This window comes from Ranitomeya variabilis, chromosome 3 (assembly GCF_051348905.1).
Source record: "Ranitomeya variabilis isolate aRanVar5 chromosome 3, aRanVar5.hap1, whole genome shotgun sequence".
Classification (NCBI taxonomy): domain Eukaryota; kingdom Metazoa; phylum Chordata; class Amphibia; order Anura; family Dendrobatidae; genus Ranitomeya; species Ranitomeya variabilis.
Window position 1 is genome coordinate 29,749,868 of NC_135234.1, and position 20,219 is coordinate 29,770,086.

The 20,219-nt window shown below is 47.1% G+C and overlaps 1 protein-coding gene across 1 annotated transcript in view; it reads left to right on the forward strand.

Annotated features, from left to right (window-relative positions):
• The window catches only part of BRWD1 (bromodomain and WD repeat domain containing 1), a 132,649-nt gene that overhangs the window by 107,792 nt on the left and 4,638 nt on the right, over window positions 1-20,219 (forward strand). The window contains 10 exon segments of the mRNA XM_077293874.1: window positions 942-1,024; window positions 4,045-4,156; window positions 4,234-4,295; window positions 4,571-4,726; window positions 4,928-5,048; window positions 5,156-5,281; window positions 5,799-5,877; window positions 6,120-6,233; window positions 6,578-6,730; window positions 7,364-7,518. Of these exon segments, the coding sequence (XP_077149989.1) occupies window positions 942-1,024; window positions 4,045-4,156; window positions 4,234-4,295; window positions 4,571-4,726; window positions 4,928-5,048; window positions 5,156-5,281; window positions 5,799-5,877; window positions 6,120-6,233; window positions 6,578-6,730; window positions 7,364-7,518 (1,161 nt within the window).

A 20,219-nucleotide genomic window follows, 5' to 3' on the forward strand; every position in this document is an offset into this window, starting at 1 on the left:
GTAGCGGTTACCCAGGGACTGCTTTGGGAAGTCCCACGCTCTGTGTCCCCCAATGAGGCGAAGGAGAAATAGGGATTTTTGATTTCTCACCGTAAAATCCTTTTCTCCGAGCCATTCATTGGGGGACACAGCTCCCACCCTGTTACTAGCTTATGCTTGTTTTATAATCTGACATGCTATACTCTCATATATAATAACATACTATACGCTCCTATGTTATTGATCTCCTACTGCTTTTGCACCGAACTGGTTAGCTGAGAGCCAGCAGCAGGGTGTATACTGCAGCGGAGGAGCTAACTTTCTTTGTATCACTTAATGTCAGCCTCCTAGTGGCATCAGCGTACACCCCGTGGTCTGTGTCCCCCCCCCCCCCCCCCCCCAATGAATGGCTCAGAGAAAAGGATTTTAAGGTGAGTACACAAAAATCCCTATTCTGTAATTTTTCCATGGAGTTACCTATTACTTTGTGCAAACATTACATGCTGCAATGTGCAACCCCTTGTGAGTTAATCAGTCAACAATGAAAATCCTTAAATGCAGTATTTTAAAAACAAAACTGTAGTTTTAGTGATATTTCGGCTCCTTTTCCTGCTGTCCCTTGCATCCTCCCCATCCCTACATCTTCCCTGCAGTGGTAGCTGTGGGTTAGTGATGTTTTATGGCTTGTTTTGCACGGATGGCTACACATCTGTTCCCGGTGTAATTACTGGACAGCCAAGGGCTGCGACCTGCAGAATCATTGCTACTTGTGACTGAGAAGATGATTACGTAGTCTGTTCCTTTGACCTGGTAGAAAATTAAATGAGAGATTGTAACGGCAAGGAGAGGATTTAGAGTTCTTTTTTTATATAATTTTGCAAATGTGAGTTAAATTTATAAAAATGTTATAATGCTCTCTAAAAATAACTGCGTTCCTAAATGCATTTTGTTTTGTGATTTAGATACCATGACATGCCGGATGTGATAGACTTCCTTGTCTTGAGGCAGTTTTATGATCATGCACGTCATACTGACTGGCATTCGGGTATGTTCCATTAATGCGGACGTATGCAATCGAGTTTTCCTGTATGTAAAGGGGAGCCTTTGCTAGAAATGTCATGTTTCCATCAAAATAAAAAGTGGGGACACTATTTTTATTTTTTTCCTGTCTTGTGCCCTCCCCCCCCCCCAAGAAAAACTCAAAACTTAGATATGTTCAATCAGCTGACTGATTCTCCTGTCTGATCTCCATTTTGAAGTGAAGTCAAAGCCATTTGTTCAACACTTTTGGTTCCAGAATAAGGTGAGCCATCCTTCTTGGGCATGTTGAAGAGGTTTGATAATTTAAATTAAAAAAAAAAAAAACCCAACAATTTAATAAAGCCCTCCTGTACAGGAATCTGAGCAGTAACTCCTGACCAGAAAGTGATGGCCCGGAAAAAAAAAACAAAAGCCAATGCCGGAGAAGAAACCTCTCATGAGTTCAGTCATGTATTCGTAAGAGACGACCTACGGAGTCCACATGTTCCGAAAACATGATGACCTCCCACCCGAAAATGTTTACTGGGTGGGGATGCTTTGTAATGCTAAGTAATAAAGGATCTCTTGAATGCAGGACAAAGTAACGCAACTTGAGTTAACAATGTGACAGATCGTCACAATGATGATTTGGGTCTGAACAGGACAGTCGGCAGCTGTAAGCAAGACAAAGCAGATACTTGCCCTCCAATAACAGTTGTTGGAGCCCCTGAAGTGTGCTGGACAGAAAAAAAATACATTTTTTTTAATACGATCTTGTCTGCATAAAATTTGTTCTGGTAGCCTGGCCATTCTGAAGGACACTGTCTCTGCAGGAGGAGAAATCTTGCTTCCATTACTTTCTCTGACTGGTTCATGACACTGATAAGCTATTGACCATGTCTTTAGCGTAAATGCCTTGTCGGTGTCCCGGTCCAAGTCTTGTGGTGGTTGAGCCTCAGGAAAAGGGGAGCAAGATGCCTTGAGCCACCTAGGACACATGGAGACCAAGACTTTGAAATCACTCGAGGTCACTTGGTCCCCTGCCATGATCTGCCACGCTCCTGCAGAGTAGCTAGTGGATCTGACTTACCGTATTTTTCTGACTATAAGACGTACCGGACTATAAGACGCACCCTGGTTTTAGAGGTGGAAAATAGGGAAAAAAATATTTGAAGCAAAAAAGGTGGTAAAATATTTAATAACATACTATATGTGTTATTATATATAATAGTATGCGATTATGTTGGAAGCTACGGGACCAGTGTGGTGTCTGTAAATAAAGTACTATATGAAGACGCTGGAGGGTGAGTATAAGAATGGGGGGCACAGGGCTTATATTTAAAGCACCACTCCAGCACTGACAAATAACACTGGAGTGCTGCTTTAAGAACCCATGGGAGAACTATAACTCCCAGCATGTCCTGCAGATCCTATGGCATTCTGGGAGTTATAGTTCACCACAGAAGTGGCAGAGTGCTTTGTGTGTTGTAGTGACTAACCTTTTAATTGTGGCAGCCAGCTGTGGTGAGGTAAAATGCTGGAGCATCCCATCCCATGACACCACAGAGCCCTCCCTCTTGTTGCCTCTCTACAGCACAGGAGGAAGCGTGCAGATTATAGTGTGGTGTCTGCAGGACCTGTGATGACATCAGAAGAGGGAGGGCTCTGTGCTGCCATGTGATGCTCCAGCCTGCCCACTCCTGACATCACACAGGTCCTTGTGCTGGAGCACTCAGCATCCAGCACAGCCCCTGCAGGCAGGTATGCAGCGATCTTGTGTCCCCTCTGGCACCTGCTGCTGCCTCCTCCACCAGACACACATCTCCCCAGCAGCTGCAGGAATCCAGCGCTGGGGAAACCATGTGTGTCCCTGTGAAGGAGTATTCATTTGCTGCTCCTGGCTCACAGGCTCAGCTGACAGGTGGGCGGGGAAGCAGCTAATGAATGTTCACTGCACTTTAATGATCAGGACCATGTGGTTTCCCCAGAGCTGATTCCTGATGCCAGGCAGGGACATTTTTCTGCCTCCTGCCTCCCAGTGCAATCCCACTCGCTGCTGCCCCCTCCCCCACTTTACATCCCTACCATAAGATGCACCCACACTTTCCTCCCAAATTTGGAGGAAAAAAGTGCGTCTTATGGTCAGAAAAATACGTTACTCTGGATAGTGAACTAGGTAGTTGCCTGCATAGGTAAATGCTCCAGAACTGTCCAATATTTGGATACATTGTTCGGTTCTGACTCTGATGGGTACAGTTACAGGCTATGCAGGAAAGGGGGTGGATTTCTTTGTAGATCACGGGGAGGCCCCTAAGTGGGAGGACACAGGTAAGTCTGGCAAATACGAGTAGTGCAGAACACAGCGGTTGGCCAGATGAGTTTTTGCTCTGACATAGGGCGCAGGTATTAATTAGTAACCAGGGCTTCCCGGGCAGGCTGCCGTGTGCGATCCTCCCTAAAAGCATGCATGGTGGTTGGCTAGCAGCTGATACTGGAGGATGTGCTGCTGGGGTACCGCCAGTGTTGATCCCACAAGAAGCAGATGGCCCACCCAGTCTGCTGTGGAATGACCAAATAAGGATCAGAAAAAAATAATAAAGTGGGCCGAGAATGAAAAATATCGGCACAATACAACAGCAGGGGATGAGGGCCAGCTCAATGCAGAAGGATGCAAGACAGGCCTTATACTCGCCTGTTCTGGAAAGGTTTTATCTTGGATTCTCTTTGCTCCATGTCACGCTCTTTGGTGAGCAGGTGGTCAGGAGATCTGACCTGTTGTTGACTATTCTACATGTTTACAGAATGGTTATTCCAATCTGTTTCCCTAATCTAAAGGAGAAAAGAGGCGATCAGTGTAAAGAGGCAGGTCCTAATCTACACCTAGTAGCCAGTAGGGTGGTGCAGCCTGCTGGAAGGAAATTGTCCCCAATGAGGTATCCGGAAAAGTATTTTTGTTTTTTCGGTTATTTTCACTCCTGCAATGTGACAACATACTTTGGGGAAAGCCAAGAAATTTCTTAACATCTTGTTTACATCTGGGTTTAGGTGATCGCTTCCGGTCTATTATAGACGATGCATGGTGGTTCGGGACAGTGGTCGACCAGGAGCCGTATCAAGCCGATTGTCCCGACAGCCTGTTCCAGTGCTACACAGTGAAGTAAGAGCAGAGACCCCCGAGTCCTCTCATCAGTGCACGTTCTCCTCACTAAACGTACCTTACAATTCTCCGCACAGGTGGGATAATGGAGAGACTGAAAAGCTGAGTCCTTGGGACATGGATGTCATTCCTGATGATAGTACGTACTTTATTTTACTTTTTTTTTTACTGGTTTCATATTCCGTTTTGTACAGTCAGGCTTTAAGTGTTTTCTTTTCTAATTTTTTTCATGCTTAAGTGGCTAAAAGTAATCTGGAACTTTGTTTAAAAAAATAAATAAAAACAAAATTTATGTATAAAGAAAAAAAAAACACAAATTGGCCTTGTTTGGAAGGAGGTTAAAGTTTAGCAGCCCATTAGTGGAGGACCTCTGTGGTATTTCATCACTCACTCTGTACCCCCGTCTGCTTTTAGTACTTCCACCCGACGAACCTGGAACCAGCATCTCCATAACCGAAGAGGAGCGAGATGCTTTGCTGTATTCCCCCCAGGAAGGAGAATGGGGGGAAGGGAACCAAGACAGTGAATGTGAGCGAATCATATGCGGCATCGATCAGCTCCTTAATCTAGGTGAGATGCCAAATGTGCAAGTTATGGGTGAAGTGTGGCATCGGGTGCGAGGTTTTACAAATCGGTTGTATTGCGATCCTCCAGTCATAGACAATTAGTGCCCAGCCTGATGGAGGAAGTGTACGGTGTATCCACTGGATAATAACTGTTAGATTGACGTTTTTTTCTGCTTTTCGACATGTGCCACTTCTTATGTAACAGACATGGCGGCTCAGTTTGCTGCACCTGTAGATTTAACAGTCTACCCATCATATTGCATGATAATCGCTTACCCTACTGATCTCGGCACCATACGGATGAGGCTGGTGAATCGCTTTTACCGGTAAGATTTGCAGTTTTTTTTATTATTATTCCTTCATGACTTATGGGATATTTAGAGAAATTGGCTTGTGTCTGAATATTCACGTTAGTTTTTTTTTCTCCTTACAGGAGGGTTTCTACTCTGATTTGGGAAGTCAGATACATTGAACATAACGCCAGGACGTTCAATGAACCGGGCAGCAACATCACGGAGTCCGCCAAGAAAATCACAGACTTGCTGCTAAAATTTATAATGTAAGCATTACACCCAGACTTTTATGTAACCTTAGATGTGAGCTTTCCCCTGCGGTAATGAGCAGACAGGAGCGCTCCTGCTGCTTAAGGGTTCACGTTCTTGTGGCTTAGTGCATCTGACTGATGGAAGGAGCCATTGCCTGGATCCTTCAGTGTGATGCACAGACCGTATTCCCCTGGAGCTGGGGCTTCTATACATTCCTGAGTATGAAGAGTAGGTAAAGAAATACCCAGATAATATCGAATGCTTACAAGCTTCTCATATAGATATATACAAAAATGTAGATCAGAACATCAGTACAGTCCATTGTGTCACCCACCGGTGCGTGCTGAGGTCAATTCACATGGATATTAGTCCATGTGGGGGAAATAAGCTGCGTTCACAGGACTGCTAGTTTCTATTATTGTGAAATGCTTGGTAGCACATGAGCTCTTCCACAATGCTGATGGGAGCTGCACACTCACATCCAGCACTGGAGAGTATTAGATTAAAAATATATTTTATTTTTTTTTCCAGGGATGGGAGCTCTTCCAACATTGCAGATTTGAGCAATACCACTGAGGCGACGACAGGAGAGGAGTCGTGTGATAGACAGGTACGGCTCTTCCTATCAACATGCAGCCGTTCATTTATTCATTATATAACTTAAGTTTGCATAAGACGAAGCTCCACTTCTGGCCAGGTTTTCATGTTCGGTGGATCACACATACAGAGCAATTTAAAATCTTTAATTTTAAGTTTCTACAAAAATAAGAGACGCATGCATAAAGCCTGTACGTGTTCGCTGACATGACTTCATTACATTCAAAGAATTTAATGATCCCTTTTTCTCAATAGGGTGAGAACAGTGCTGATTCCTGGAAGAGTCGCTGCATGGACCTGGTGGACATTATAATAGACTGTGAAGACTCTGAGCCCTTCAGAGAGCCGGTGGACCTGGAGCAGTTTCCTGTAAGGGAATGGTTATTATTGACTCTGACCTTTTTGAGTCTGGGGGGCGATTGTGAGTCTTTTGGGGCAATGAATTTCTTGGTTGCTTCTTTGGGGGACACAGAAACCCCAATGAACACTAAGGTTTTACAGTGCATGCTAAAAATCTTATTTCAGCCATTTATATTCATCACGTATGCACAGAATAGGTGATAAATGTTATATTGGGGGGGATTAATCGCTGTTACCCCATTAATTGCTGACTTGTGGGTATCCCGTTACTTGAAAATAGCACTTAATCGCCAGTGAGGGGAGAAGATGGGATGTAGGTAAAGATTTAGTTACACATTTTGTATGTTTTGTAGGATTACAAGGACATTATTGAAACTCCTATGGATTTTGGGACCATCAAAGAAACTTTGACTGCAGAAAATTACAATAACCCTTATGACCTGTGTAAAGATATGAGACTGGTCTTCTGTAATGCAAAGTTGTACACGCCAAATAAAAGGTCACGGGTAAGATGTGATGTCCTGAAACTTTACGATATTTAACTGCTTTTGTGTTTTGTACACCCAAGTCTTCTGACTGGCCGACAATCTAATGTGTATGAAGCCTCCGTATTTTCCTTCTGACAAGTGATCTCGGGGGTGAGAAGGATCAGACATCATGCCCTCCCTCTATCTGAAACTGAACCTGTCAGAAACTGATCTTGTGATTCCTCCCTCTACCAACCTACCTATGCAAAATCACAGAATAAAAAGCAGAGATGATTACCTGCTCAAGCTCCAAAAAAATGACACGGTGCAGCGGACCCGATTACTGATGGTTGAAACACAGGTGCAGCAATACCGATGTAGCAATCACTCCCGGCCTACCAATCCATGGAGGGGATGATTGCTTGGTATATTAGTGCACAAAAGATGATGATCTGTATGCGGCATTATTCACACAGGCATTGCAGAGCAAGTGCGTATAAGGGAGTTAGAAAAAATGACTGGTGACAGAAGGAATCCGACCATCTCCTATGTGTATGGACAGCTTTCCAATTTTATATGTTCGATGATGAACTCAAGTGCAAGATACTGCTTCTATGTAGCACTTTCCATATCTATTGGCTTTGATCTGTAAATATCCATTTTGCTGTCTAGATTTACGGTATGGTATTAAGACTTTCGCCACTCATGGAAGAGAGAATGAGAGGAATTATCTCTGACTACAAAGCTGCCCAAAAGAAGATTAAAGATTGCCTTGCCCTGAAGAAGGCTCAAGTAAAGGATGTGCAGCACGAGAGAAGACCACTGAGGTGAGAAGCTGCAATACAATAAAACGGTATAAACACATATTAACCCCTTTTAACGTTGGGCGTAATAGTATACCCATGTCCAACTCCCCCTATTTGGTGCCGGCTCAGGCGCTGAGCCCGCACCTTTCCGGGCACATGACTGCTGATCTATACAGCTGACATGTACGCCCAACAGCCGTAAGTGGAATCACGATCCAACCGCAGCTGTTAACTAGTTTAACTCTAATCCTGCCCATCGGTGACCCCGTCACATGATCGTGGGTCACCGATGGGTCGGCATGACAACCAGAGGTTAACAGCAGACCTCTATGGTTGTTGTCATTGAGAGATTGCTATGAGCGCCGACCAAAGGCGATTTCTGCTACACACGCGCGATTTGATCATAGCCTATGTGTAGCACAGGTGATCGAATTATTAGTTTCCCATAAAGACCATTGAAGCATGTAAAAAATAAAAATAAAATATTAAATAAAAAATATAAAAGTTCAAATCGCCTCCCTTTCACCCCATTCAAAATAAAACAATAAAAAAAAATAAAAAAAAATCTCATATTTGCTATTGCCGCATTCAGAATTGCCTGCGATTGCAATAACGGGTGATCAAAAGATCATATCTACACTAAAATGGTATCCATAAAAACGTCAGCTTGCCGCACAAGAAATAAGCCCTCAGCCAAGCTAAGATCATAAAAAATGGAGTTGCTACAGGTCTCGGAAAATGGCACTTTTTTTAAAACAAATTTTGGAATTTTTTTTCAACACTTAAATAAAAAAGAACCTATACATGTTTAGTGTCTGTGAGCTCGTAATGACCTGGAGAATCCGAATGGTAGATCAGCTTTAGCATTTAGTGAACATGGTAAAAAAAAAAAAAAAAAAAAACCCAAACTGGAATTTCACTTTTTTTTTCCCATTTCACCACACTTGGATTTTTTTCCCGTTTTCCAATACATGATATGTTAAAACCAATAGTGTTATTCAAAAAGTACAACTTGTTTCTCAAAAAGACAAGTCCTCACATTGCCATATTGACCAAAAAATAAAAAAGTTATGCCTCTGGGAAGAAGGGGAGCAAAAACAAGAAAAAAAACCCCTGAAATACACCTGGTCGTTAAAGGGTTAATTGAGTACGTGCAGTTTGGTGTTTGCATAACATTCACAGGCATAGGATCAATTACTATCAAGCAGGTGACCACCTATGGAAACCTCTTAAACCCATTACTACTCCCAGCCTTGTATCGACCAGTGAGAGACTAGGGGAAGCGCTTATCCAAATCGCATAACTCGTATCCCAAGAGTGACTAGTGGATAAGAAGTCAGAGAAGACACAATGATCCTCAAACCTTGGAGAACTTCTAGGAGAAAACCCTGTTCTTATACACTATTTCTTACTCTGTCGCCTCATTGGGGGACACAGGACCATGGGTGTTATGCTGCTGTCCACTAGGAGGCGACACTATGCATAATCTGAAAAAGATTAACTGTGGCTCCTCCTGTGCAGTATACACCCCTGGACGGCATCAGCCTTCTCCAGTTTTTGCTTAGTGTCGCAAAGGAGGCACACCTAACGGATTTTTACTCCGTTTTACTCCGTTTCCCGTTTTCCGACGGGATTACAGATGAAGAAAAGAGGGTCTCCTGTGAGACCCCCGGCATGGCTCCTTTCTCGGCCCCCTATTATGGGGTGCCCAGTTGAAGTTGAGACGGCTATTCCCCATGCTGCTCCTTCCCCAACCTCTCGGGTGTTGGTTCGAAGTCGAGACCCCCCTCCTTCCCCAATTCCTTTTGGTTTCTGGGTTGAGGTCGAGGCGAGGATAAAGGCCCCTGAAGGTGACACAAGCACCCTCCCTATCCCCCTCTGGGGGTATTAGGTTGAGACACCTCAGGTAAGGCCTGTACAGGCAGCATCCTACAGCTCCCAGCAATGGGCCAGCACACTGCGCCTGCATCCAGGGACCCCAGCCCAGCTGCGGGCTCCTGTTGGGGCCGGGGGGAGTGCAGGCAGGCATGGCACATACAGACACAGGGTTCCCTGCGTCCCTGTCTCTGCGGCAGCACCAGCTCTATACTGCCTCAGGGGGACCCCAGCCGGGCTCCCCCTTCCGCTTATAGCCCCACCGCCATCCTGCCTTCAAATCCGGAGGGGTCCAGTTCAGATCCGACCCCCTCCCGGACTTTCGCGCCGGCCTGGAGCCCTTCTGGGCCTCAGGCATCTAATTTAGGCCCCGGCTTCGGCCTAGCTGAAGCAGCAGCCTCCTCTCCGCCCCCCGGCCCGCCCCCCCGGATGACAAATATGACACTCTACAGTGTCATACAAGGGGCGGATCGAGACAGAAAGGGCGGGTTTTTTATAGCCTTGCCGCCTTTTTCCAGCTCTCCGCCCCCTTCTCCTCTCTCCTCTGTCTCTGCAGCCATTTTCGGCTGCAGATTAACCCTGCATCTCCCGGTCTGCAGGACCAGGCAGCCAGTCTCCGGGGGGCACAGGACTGTGGATTTTCGGCGCTGGACCTAGGGGTACACTGGTGGGGTAAGATCACAGCTGGGTTATCTTTACTCAGCTGTGAATCCATATTACCTATAAGGCTCCCCTGTAGGTTCTCTACCCCTGTAAGGTCCATCTGCTGGCAGCACTTCTGCACTCTGTGCACTATGCCGGGCTCAAGGTCTAAGAGAACCAGGCAGAACTGCTATTATGCATTCTGCACAGCCTGCGGGACCGCTCTCCCCAGTAGCAGCACGTACCCGCATTGTCAGAACTGTATACAAACTACTGTGTCACAGCCTCAAGAAGCCCCTGCCAATGCCTCGGTGTCTAATGCCACACCGGAATGGGCTACTCAGTTATCGCAATCTATGACGCAGTCTATAGATAACCTAACTTCCACATTGCTTCAGGCTCTGCAGGGTCATGCCCCGGCTATGACCGTTACCCAACAACGGGAGAGCTTGACTCAGGAACAAGATGCCCCTGGCACATCCACGTCTAGGTCAGGACGCAAGCGGATCCATAGATCAAGTCCATCTGCGTCATCCCATAGCACACGGTCATCCCCCTCTAGGGAGAGACACCGTTGCTCCAGGTCATCTAGACCGTCCCATTCCAGGGACAGACAATGCAGATCTCCGCAATCCCCAACCAGAGAAGGCCTCCTCCCCAGCTCACTCAGCAGGGGACGCCTCAGTGATACACAGAATTCGGAAGGCATCTGCGACTCTGATTCAGACAGAGAAACTGAGGGGTCCCTGATCCCAATCCCTCCTAGCAATACAGCGCTAGTTGAGGACATAATATCGTCCATCCATCGGGTGCTGGACATTTCTGATCCGCCACCAGAGGCCCCAGAACATCAGATTTCCTTTGAAGGACCTCTGAAGCCGCCTAAGGTTTTTTCTAACCACCCAGAGTTTAAGGCGATCCTTAAAAAACAGCTCTCACAGCCTGAGAAAAAATTCGCTAATCGCAAATATCTGGAGGCGAGGTACCCCTTCCCACAGAAGGACACCAAGGAATGGACAGATCCACCTGAAGTGGATCCCCCAGTCTCCAGGCTAGCAGCACAGACCCTCCTTTCACTGCCAGATAGCTCAACCCTAAGGGACGCAGCAGACCGGCAGGTAGAACGCATGGCTCGTTCAATTTTCGAGGCTGCAGGGGCATCCCTGGCTCCCGCGTTCGCCTCAGTTTGGGCTGCCAAGGCCATCCTGGCCTGGGCAAACAATTTACAAGCCTTCCAAGCATCCGCTCCTGAACTGTCGGACCAAGCGGTTCAAATTGCTGTTGTAGCAGATTACATGCTCCATGCAGCTCTGGATTCAGCAAGGGGAGTCGCGGGGATAGCATCAAACGCCATCACGATTCGGCGTATCCTCTGGCTGCGGGAATGGAAAGCGGACGCAGCCTCAAAGAAGTCCCTCACGCACCTCCCCTACCTCAGTGGGAGACTTTTCGGTGAACAGTTGGACACTATGATATCCAACGCCACAGGGGGTAAGAGTACTTCTCTTCCCCAACTGAAACCTAAACGCACTTACAAGAAGCGTAACCAAACTCGATTCCGATCCTTTCGGAATTCCTCCGGCTGGTCCGTCTCGCGTCCAGTACAAAATCGTAACCGTTCCCCACGCAGGGACAACTCACGATCGACGCAAAGGTCGGACAAGACCTGGCAGTCAAAAGCAGGCCAGTCTAAGCCCAGAGGAGGAAAATCTCAGACCTTCTCCTCCTCATGACTCACGGACTCCGGAAGACACCACACCAGTAGGCGGCCGACTTTTGCTCTTTCATCAAGTCTGGCTGCCTATTACAGAAGACAGGTGGGTCACGGAACTAGTGTCTTCCGGATACAAAAAAGACTTCACCTCCAACCCACCGGACCGGTTCTTCCTCTCTGTCCCCCCAAAACCGCCAGCCAAGGCTCGAGCCTACCACCAAGCGGTCTCCTCGCTTTGTCAATCAGGAGTCATAGTACCGGTACCCACGACCGACCGTTTCCGAGGGTTCTACTCCAATCTGTTCGTAGTTCCCAAGAAAGGAGGCAGTGTACGGCCCATACTAGACCTAAAACAGCTCAACAAATATGTACGGGTCCGTCATTTCCGCATGGAGTCCCTTCGGTCCATCATTGCGTCCATGGAGAAGGGAGAATATCTCGCCTCCATAGACATACAAGACGCATACCTGCATATACCCATTGCACCTGCCCATCAGAGGTTTCTCAGGTTCGCAATAGGCCAGGACCACTACCAATTCGTGGCTCTCCCCTTTGGACTCGCCACGGCTCCCAGAGTGTTCACCAAGGTCATGGCAGCCACCATGGACGTCCTGCACTCCAGAGGCATAGTAGTCGTTCCATACCTGGACGATCTACTCATCAAGGCTCCCACCTTCAAGGACTGCGAGCTCAGCGTCTCAATCACAACCGATACTCTCAGTCGCATGGGCTGGTTAATCAACCTACAAAAGTCATCACCAACCCCGAGTCAGTCCCTGACCTTCCTGGGAATGTTATTCAACACCTCCAGGGGTCTAGTGCTCCTTCCCAAGGACAAGGCACTGGCTCTCCGACTAGCAGTTCGCACCCTCCTCCGCAAACCCCCTCGATCTCTCCGGTTTGCCATGAGAGTTCTCGGCAAGATGGCAGCGGCAATAGAAGCTGTCCCATTTGCCCAGTTTCACCTCAGACCTCTCCAACTAGCCATTCTCAAGTCCTGGGACCGGAATCCCTTTTCTCTCGACAGGGAGTTCCAGCTAACGTCGTCAACCAGGAGGTCCCTGCACTGGTGGCTCAAGCCAACCTCGCTAGCAAAGGGGAAATCCTTTCTCTCAGGTCAATGGAAGGTCCTGACCACCGACGCGAGCCTGACGGGTTGGGGTGCGGTGCACCTACACCACAGGGCACAGGGCAAATGGTCCCCAGCGGAAGCGACCATGCCCATCAACATCCTGGAAATTTGTGCCATCCTACTGGCATTGAGGGCCTTCCATCACTTACTGGCAGCCTCTTACATCAGGATACAGTCGGACAATGCCACGGCTGTGGCATATGTGAATCATCAAGGGGGGACCCGCAGTACCCAGGCGATGCGGGAAGTGTCACATATCCTCCGCTGGGCGGAGGACACAGGGTCGGTCCTTTCGGCGGTCCACATTCCGGGTGTGGACAACTGGGAAGCAGACTTCCTCAGCCGACAAGGAATAGACTCGGGAGAGTGGTCTCTCCATCCCGAAATTTTTCAACAGATCTGTCTCCGCTGGGGGACCCCGGATGTGGACCTAATGGCATCCCATTTCAATGCCAAGGTCTCCAACTTCATTGCCAGAACACACGATCCGCGGTCGCTCGGAGCAGACGCTCTGGTTCAGGACTGGACCCAGTTCCAGCTTCTGTACATTTTTCCACCTCTCCCCCTGATATCCAGAGTGGTGAGGAAGATCAAACAAGAGGGAGTTCCAACCATCCTCATTGCACCAGACTGGCCCAGACGCACATGGTACGCCGACATCGTACAACTCACAGCAGACGCCCCTTGGCGTCTCCCCGACCGCCACGATCTTCTATCACAAAGGCCGTTCTACCACCAGAACTCAGGGGCTCTCAATTTGACGGCGTGGCCCTTGAGACCTGGGTTCTAACCCAGGCAGGGCTCTCGGCAGATGTCATTGGAACCATGATCAGAGCATGGAAACCAGCCTCTGCCAAGATTTATTACCGTACCTGGAAAGCTTTCTTTACCTGGTGCGAATATCGTGGCCAGATCCCACTCCCTTATTCCATACCCAAAGTACTTGGTTTTTCTCCAATCGGGTCTGGAGGCCAGGCTGTCCTTGGGCTCGCTTAAGAGCCAGGTGTCAGCCCTCTCAGTGCTTTTCCAAAGGCGCATTGCTACCAAGCCGCAAGTAAGGACTTTCCTTCAGGGGGTTTCCCGATTGGTTCCCCCCTACAGACGACCACTAGAAACGTGGGACCTCAACCTGGTCCTGACAGCATTGCAGGAACCATCCTTCGAACCTCTTAAGGAGGTCCCGCTCCGCCTTCTTTCCCAGAAGGTGGTTTTCCTGGTGGCAATCACCTCGCTACGCAGGGTGTCTGAACTGACAGCACTTTCCTGCAGACGGCCTTTCCTGGCATTTCACCAGGACAAGGTAGTTCTTCGTACGGTCCCATCCTTCCTCCCGAAGGTTGTGTCTGACTTCCACCTCAATGAGGAAATTTCACTACCATCCCTTTGTCCGGTTCCGGTTCATAGAGTGGAGAAGGCTCTGCATACGCTTGACCTTGTCAGGGCTTTGCGTATATACGTGTCTAGGACTGCGTCCTTCCGGAGGTCTGATTCCCTTTTTCCTCCTTCCGGAAGGCGGCCACAAGGGTATGCCAGCTTCCAAAGCTACTCTTGCCAGGTGGATCAAATCCACCATACAAGAGGCGTATCGCCTTAAGAATTCTCCTCTTCCAGCCGGCATTACGGCACACTCTACACGGGCGGTAGGGGCCTCCTGGGCCATTCGGCACCAGGCTTCGGCACAACAAGTGTGTAAGGCGGCCACTTGGACTAGCTTACACACGTTTACTAAACACTACAGGGTTCATACCCAGTCCTCAGCGGACGCGAGCCTGGGTAGACGTGTCCTGCAGGCGGCGGTGCCCTAAGTGTACGGGCCTGTCTGCACAATATTCGTCCATTGCTTCCCACCCAGGGACTGCTTTAGGACGTCCCATGGTCCTGTGTCCCCCAATGAGGCGACAGAGTAAAGGAGATTTTTGTGTACTCACCGTAAAATCTCTTTCTCTTAGCCTCTAATTGTGGGACACAGCTCCCACCCTGTTGCCCTTTCCGGGCTGTTGTAACTGTTGAGTTCTCATATTGTTTCTTGAGCTCGTACATAGTTGCCTTCTTACAGGCATAATTATGTTATTCATGTTACGTTCCTCCTACTGCTTTTGCACAAAACTGGAGAAGGCTGATGCCTTCCAGGGGTGTATACTGCACAGGAGGAGCCACAGTTAATCTTTTTCAGATTATGCATAGTGTCGCCTCCTAGTGGACAGCAGCATAACACCCATGGTCCTGTGTCCCCCAATTAGAGGCTAAGAGAAAGAGATTTTACGGTGAGTACACAAAAATCTCCTTTTTCATAGTTTCCCTGAATTCAGATTTTCTTCCACTGGGAAGAGAGGGCTGATGGTTTCCCATCTAACTATTGCCTTCCAAGCAAGAAAAAAATATGCAGTTATGATTAGTCTTCAGTGGTTCTTCTAGACATCTGGGGTATGTGGGGTGGGGGGTCATCAAAATATCCAACAAGTGAACATGTTATCTGCCAAAAATCTGCGCCTGGTATCCTACAACTGTGACGCCTGCTATGAAGGTGGTGGCCCATTTTCTGCAGTTGAGGAGATGAGTAACTTTCATGCAGAAAATAGAATTGTATCCTCCTATTGTGTGTCGCCGTATATGCATATACACTGCTCAAAAAAATAAAAGGAACACTAAAATACCACATCCTAGATAACTCTGAATAAAATATTCCAGTTGCAAATTTTTATTGCATAGTGGAATGTGTTCATCACAATAAAACATAACAATTATCAATGTAAATCAAAATGAATGTCCCACGGAGGTCTGGATTTGGAATGATACTCAAAATCAAAGTGGAAAATCAAACTACAATCTGATCCAACTTCAGTGGAAATGCCTCATGAAAAGGAAAAGATGCTCAGCATTGTATGTGGCCTTCACGTGCCTGTATGACCCCCCTACAATGTTTGGGCATGCTGCTGATGAGGTGGCGGATGGTCTCCTGAGGGATCTCCTCCCAGACCTGGACTAAAGCATCCGCCAACTCCTGGACAGTCTGTGGTGCAACGTGACGTTGGTGGATGGAGCGAGACATGATGTCCCAGATGTGCTCAATCGAATTCAGGTCTGGGGAACAGGAGGGCCAGTCCATAGCCTCAATGCCTTCATCTTGCAGGAACTGCGGACACACTCCAGCCACATGAGGTCTGGCATTGTCCTGCATTAGGAGGAACCCAGGGCAAACCGCACCAGCATATGTCCTCACAAGGGGGTCTGAGGTTCTCATCTCGGTACCTAATGGCGAGCACATGGAGGGCTGTGTGGCCCTCCAAAGAAATGCCACCCCACACCATTACTGACCCACTGCCAAACCGGTAATGCTGAAGGATGTTGCAGGCAGCAGATCGCTCTCCACGGCGTCTCCAGACTCTGTCACGTTTGTCACATGTGCTCAGTGTGAACCTGCTTTCATCTGTGAAAAGCACAGGGCGCCAGTGGTGAATTTGCCAATCCTGGTGTTCTGTGCAAATGCCAAGCATACTGCACAGTGTTGGACTGTGAGCACAAGCCCCATCTGTGGACATCGGGCACTCAAACCACCCTCATGGAGTCGGATTCTAGCCGACTTGTGCTAACACATGCACATTTGTGGCCTGCTGGAGGTCATTTTGCAGGGCTCTGGCAGTGCTCCTCCTGTTCCTCCTTGCACAAAGGTGGAGGTAGCGGTCCTGCTGCTGGGTTGTTGCCCTCCTACGGCCCCCTCCACATCTCCTGGTGTACTGGCCTGTCTCCTGGTAGCGCCTCCAGCCTCTGGACACTACGCTGACAGACACAGCAAACCTTCTTGACACAGCTCGCATTGATGTGCCATCCTGGGTGAGCTGCACTACCTGAGCCACTTGTGTGGGTTGTAGAGTCCGTCTCATGCTACCACGAGTGTGAAAGCACAACCAACATTCACAAGTAACCAAAACATCAGCCAGAAAGCTACTGAGATGTGGTCTGTGGTCCCCACCTGCAGAACCACTCCTTTATTGAGGGTGTCTTGATAATTGCCAATAATTTCCATCTGTTTTCTATTCCATTTGCACAACAGCATGTGAAATTGTCAAACAGTGTTGCTTCTTAAGTGGACAGTTTGATTTCACAGGAGTTTGATTTACTTGGAGTTATATTCTCTTGTTTAAGTGTTCCCTTTATTTTTTTGAGCAGTGTAGTAGTCATCTGGGATTCAGGCTTTGAATCAAATAGTCCATTGTACAGGATGAATCAAGTACAATGGACAGATATCACAATATTAACTGCACTATTAGAAAAGCAAATTGCAGCATAAAAAGGAAGTCCAATATTAGTATCAAAAAAAAAATATTAGTAGAATTAAGTGAGGGGGGGGGGGGGGGGAAGAGTCCAAAACAATGTCCAATATGAATAAAGTCTGATTTAACGACTTATTGTGTAGATGAAGCTGATCAATGATCAGAATACTGAATCCAACGCGGAATCCTCAATGCAGGGAAAACATAAAGAAAAAAGGGTTTAAGCTACTCTAACCGGGCCGTGAGCGCCTCCTGGCGATATTCAGCATTCATGGTTCCATTTACCAAAGCAAGTCTTCCAGGTACTGAAGGAGCAAAACAACATCAGACCATCACACTACCGCCACCATATCCTACTGTTGAAATGTTGTTCCCTTCCTGAAATCCTGTTACTACTACGCCAGATGTAATGGGACATACACCTTCCAAAAAGTTCATTTGTTGTCTTGTCAGTCCAGAGTTTTCTCCTATAAGTCTTGGGAATCAAGATGTTTTTTCTGGCAAAACTGAGATGAGCCTTTATGTTCTTATTGCTCAGCAGTGGTTGTAGTCTTGGAACTCAGCCATGCAGGCCATTCTCTTTCTTATGCTGGAGTCAAGAATACTGACCTTAACTGAGGGAAGTGAGGCCTACAGTTCTTTGGATGTTGTGGGGTCATTTGTGACCTCTTGGATGAGTCCTCGCTGCGCTCAGTCCTCGGTGTGGGTAGGGAATTTGAACTTGGCTTCCCAAAGATGTGATAAACCACAGTTAATTTATGTTTTAAGGGGTCGAGCAAACATTTTTTCACACAGGACCCAAAAGGTTTGGATTTAATCTCGCCTGAATAGTAAAGACTTTCCATTTAAAAACTGCAATCTATGTTTAAATTTGTTTGGTGATCTGAAACATTTGTGTGACAAACAATAAAAACAAAAGGAAATCAAGAAACGGCAAACACTTTTTTTCACACAACTGTATTTAAAGCGATCATGGGGGAATGAGATCTTGCTCCTTGATGGAGACAGCCGGGGACATTTTTGTGATGGCGGAACACTGCTCTTCCCTGACTGCATTACACATAAAAGGAAAAATGACCAGGCAGATTTCCTGGGTTCAAAATCAATTGACTGGGATTGGTCCCTAAACTCAGTCTTGTTCCAGATGGATAGGTCTGTCGGGTGTCCCAGATATAGATCTGTTCGCCAACCACAGGCACGGGAAGGTGGACATGAGCTGCTGTGAACCGAAGGAAGAGTCTTATGCGGTGGACGCCTTTTCAAATATCGTGGGAGTCCAGCCTAGCCTATGTTTTTCCTCCCATAGTAATGATAGTCTGTACCGAGGAAGATAAAGGAATATGGCGCAAGAGTAAATATTAATAGTCCTGTTCTGGCATAAAGACTGCGGTTGGCATGGGTGAGGCAGATGTCCATTTTGGATCCTTGGGTCTTGCCGGAGATTACAGATCTGCTCAGTCCAGTATCTCCCCCAGGTTTCAGGTCTCAATTTAATATCCTGGAATTTGAAAGGTCACTGTTAATACAGAAAGGATTTTCCCCAGAGATTAGCATCTATTCTTCTGAAAAACCGGAAACCAGTGACTGCAAAGATATATGGTAGAACTTGGAGAAAGTTTCTATCTAGTTCAGGGGAGAAACTGGGCGGAGAAGGACCTATAAAATCTGTCCTAGAATTTCTCCAAAAAGGGTTCAAGCTTGGGTTGTCTACCAGCTCCCTTAAGGTTCAGGTTTTGGCCCTAGGGGCACTGTATAATTGTAACCTATCAGTCAATAGATGGGTAACTAGGTTTATTAAGTCCTGTGGTGGGTCCAGTCCAATCCCTAGTCCGAAGATTCCTCCCTGGTATTTGAATTTAGTTTTGGAATCATTGACCACAAGTCCTTTTGAGACTTTTCATGAGTTATCCATTATTCATGCTTTGTCGATTAATGCCCCATACTCTGAAGGTTTAGAAGACCGGATAGTTTTGAGACCTGATCCTATCGACCTACCAAAGGGGACCATGAGATTCCATAGGAGTCAAGAAATTATACTTTCCTACTTCAGTGATAACTCCAACACCCCATGGAATCAACTAAAGAGTGGTGGAAATCCCAGTAGTTGTCGTCTTTTCAGGGGGCCAGGCGAGGGCTTAAAGGGAATCGTCACCTCATTTTTCGCATATAAGCTGCAGCCACTGCCATTAGGGGCTTATCTGCAGCATTCTGTAATGCTGCAGATAAGCCCCCCGATGTAACCTGAAAGATAAGAAAAGCAAGTTAGATTCTACTCACCCAGGGGCGGTGCCGTTCGGGTCCGATGGGCGTCGCAGGTCCGGCGCCTCCCATCTTCATGCTATGACGTCCTCTTACTTGCCTCTGTCGTGGCTCATGTTCAGGCGTAATCTCTGCCCTGTTGAGGACAGATCAAAGTACTGCACTGCGCAGGTTCCGGAAAAGGTCTGAGAGGCCCAGCGCCTGCACACTGCAGTACATTACTCTGCCCTCAACAGGGCAAATCAGTACGCCTGCGCCGGAGCCGCGACACGAAGCAAGGAGGATGACGACATCGAATGTAGATGGGAGGCGCTGGACCCGAACCGCCCCTGGATGAGTATAATCTAACTTGTTTTTCTTATCTTTCAGGTACATCGGGGGCTTATCTACAGCATTACAGAATGCTATAGATAAGCAGATTCCCTTTAAAGTATCAAAGGGCACCCTAGCGCGAGGTGTATTAGAGGTACCATTAAAGTAGCTTATTCTGACAGTTATGTGTCATTTTAATGCAATGTCGCGGCAACCAAAAAAATGTAATTCTGGCGTTTCAAATTTTTTTCTGGCGGCTACGCCATTTAGCGATCAGGTTAAATCTTTTTTTTTTTTTTTAATTGATCAGGCAATTCTGAACACGACGATACCAAATGTGTAGGTTTGATTATTTATTGTTTTTTTAAATTTTATTTTAAATGGGGCGAAAGGGGGGTGATTTAAACTTTTTTATATATTTTTTTTTTCACTTTTTTTTTTTTTTTTTTTTTTTTTTTACTTTTGCCATGCTTCAATAGTCTCTATGGGAGGCTAGAAGCTGGCACAACTCGATCGG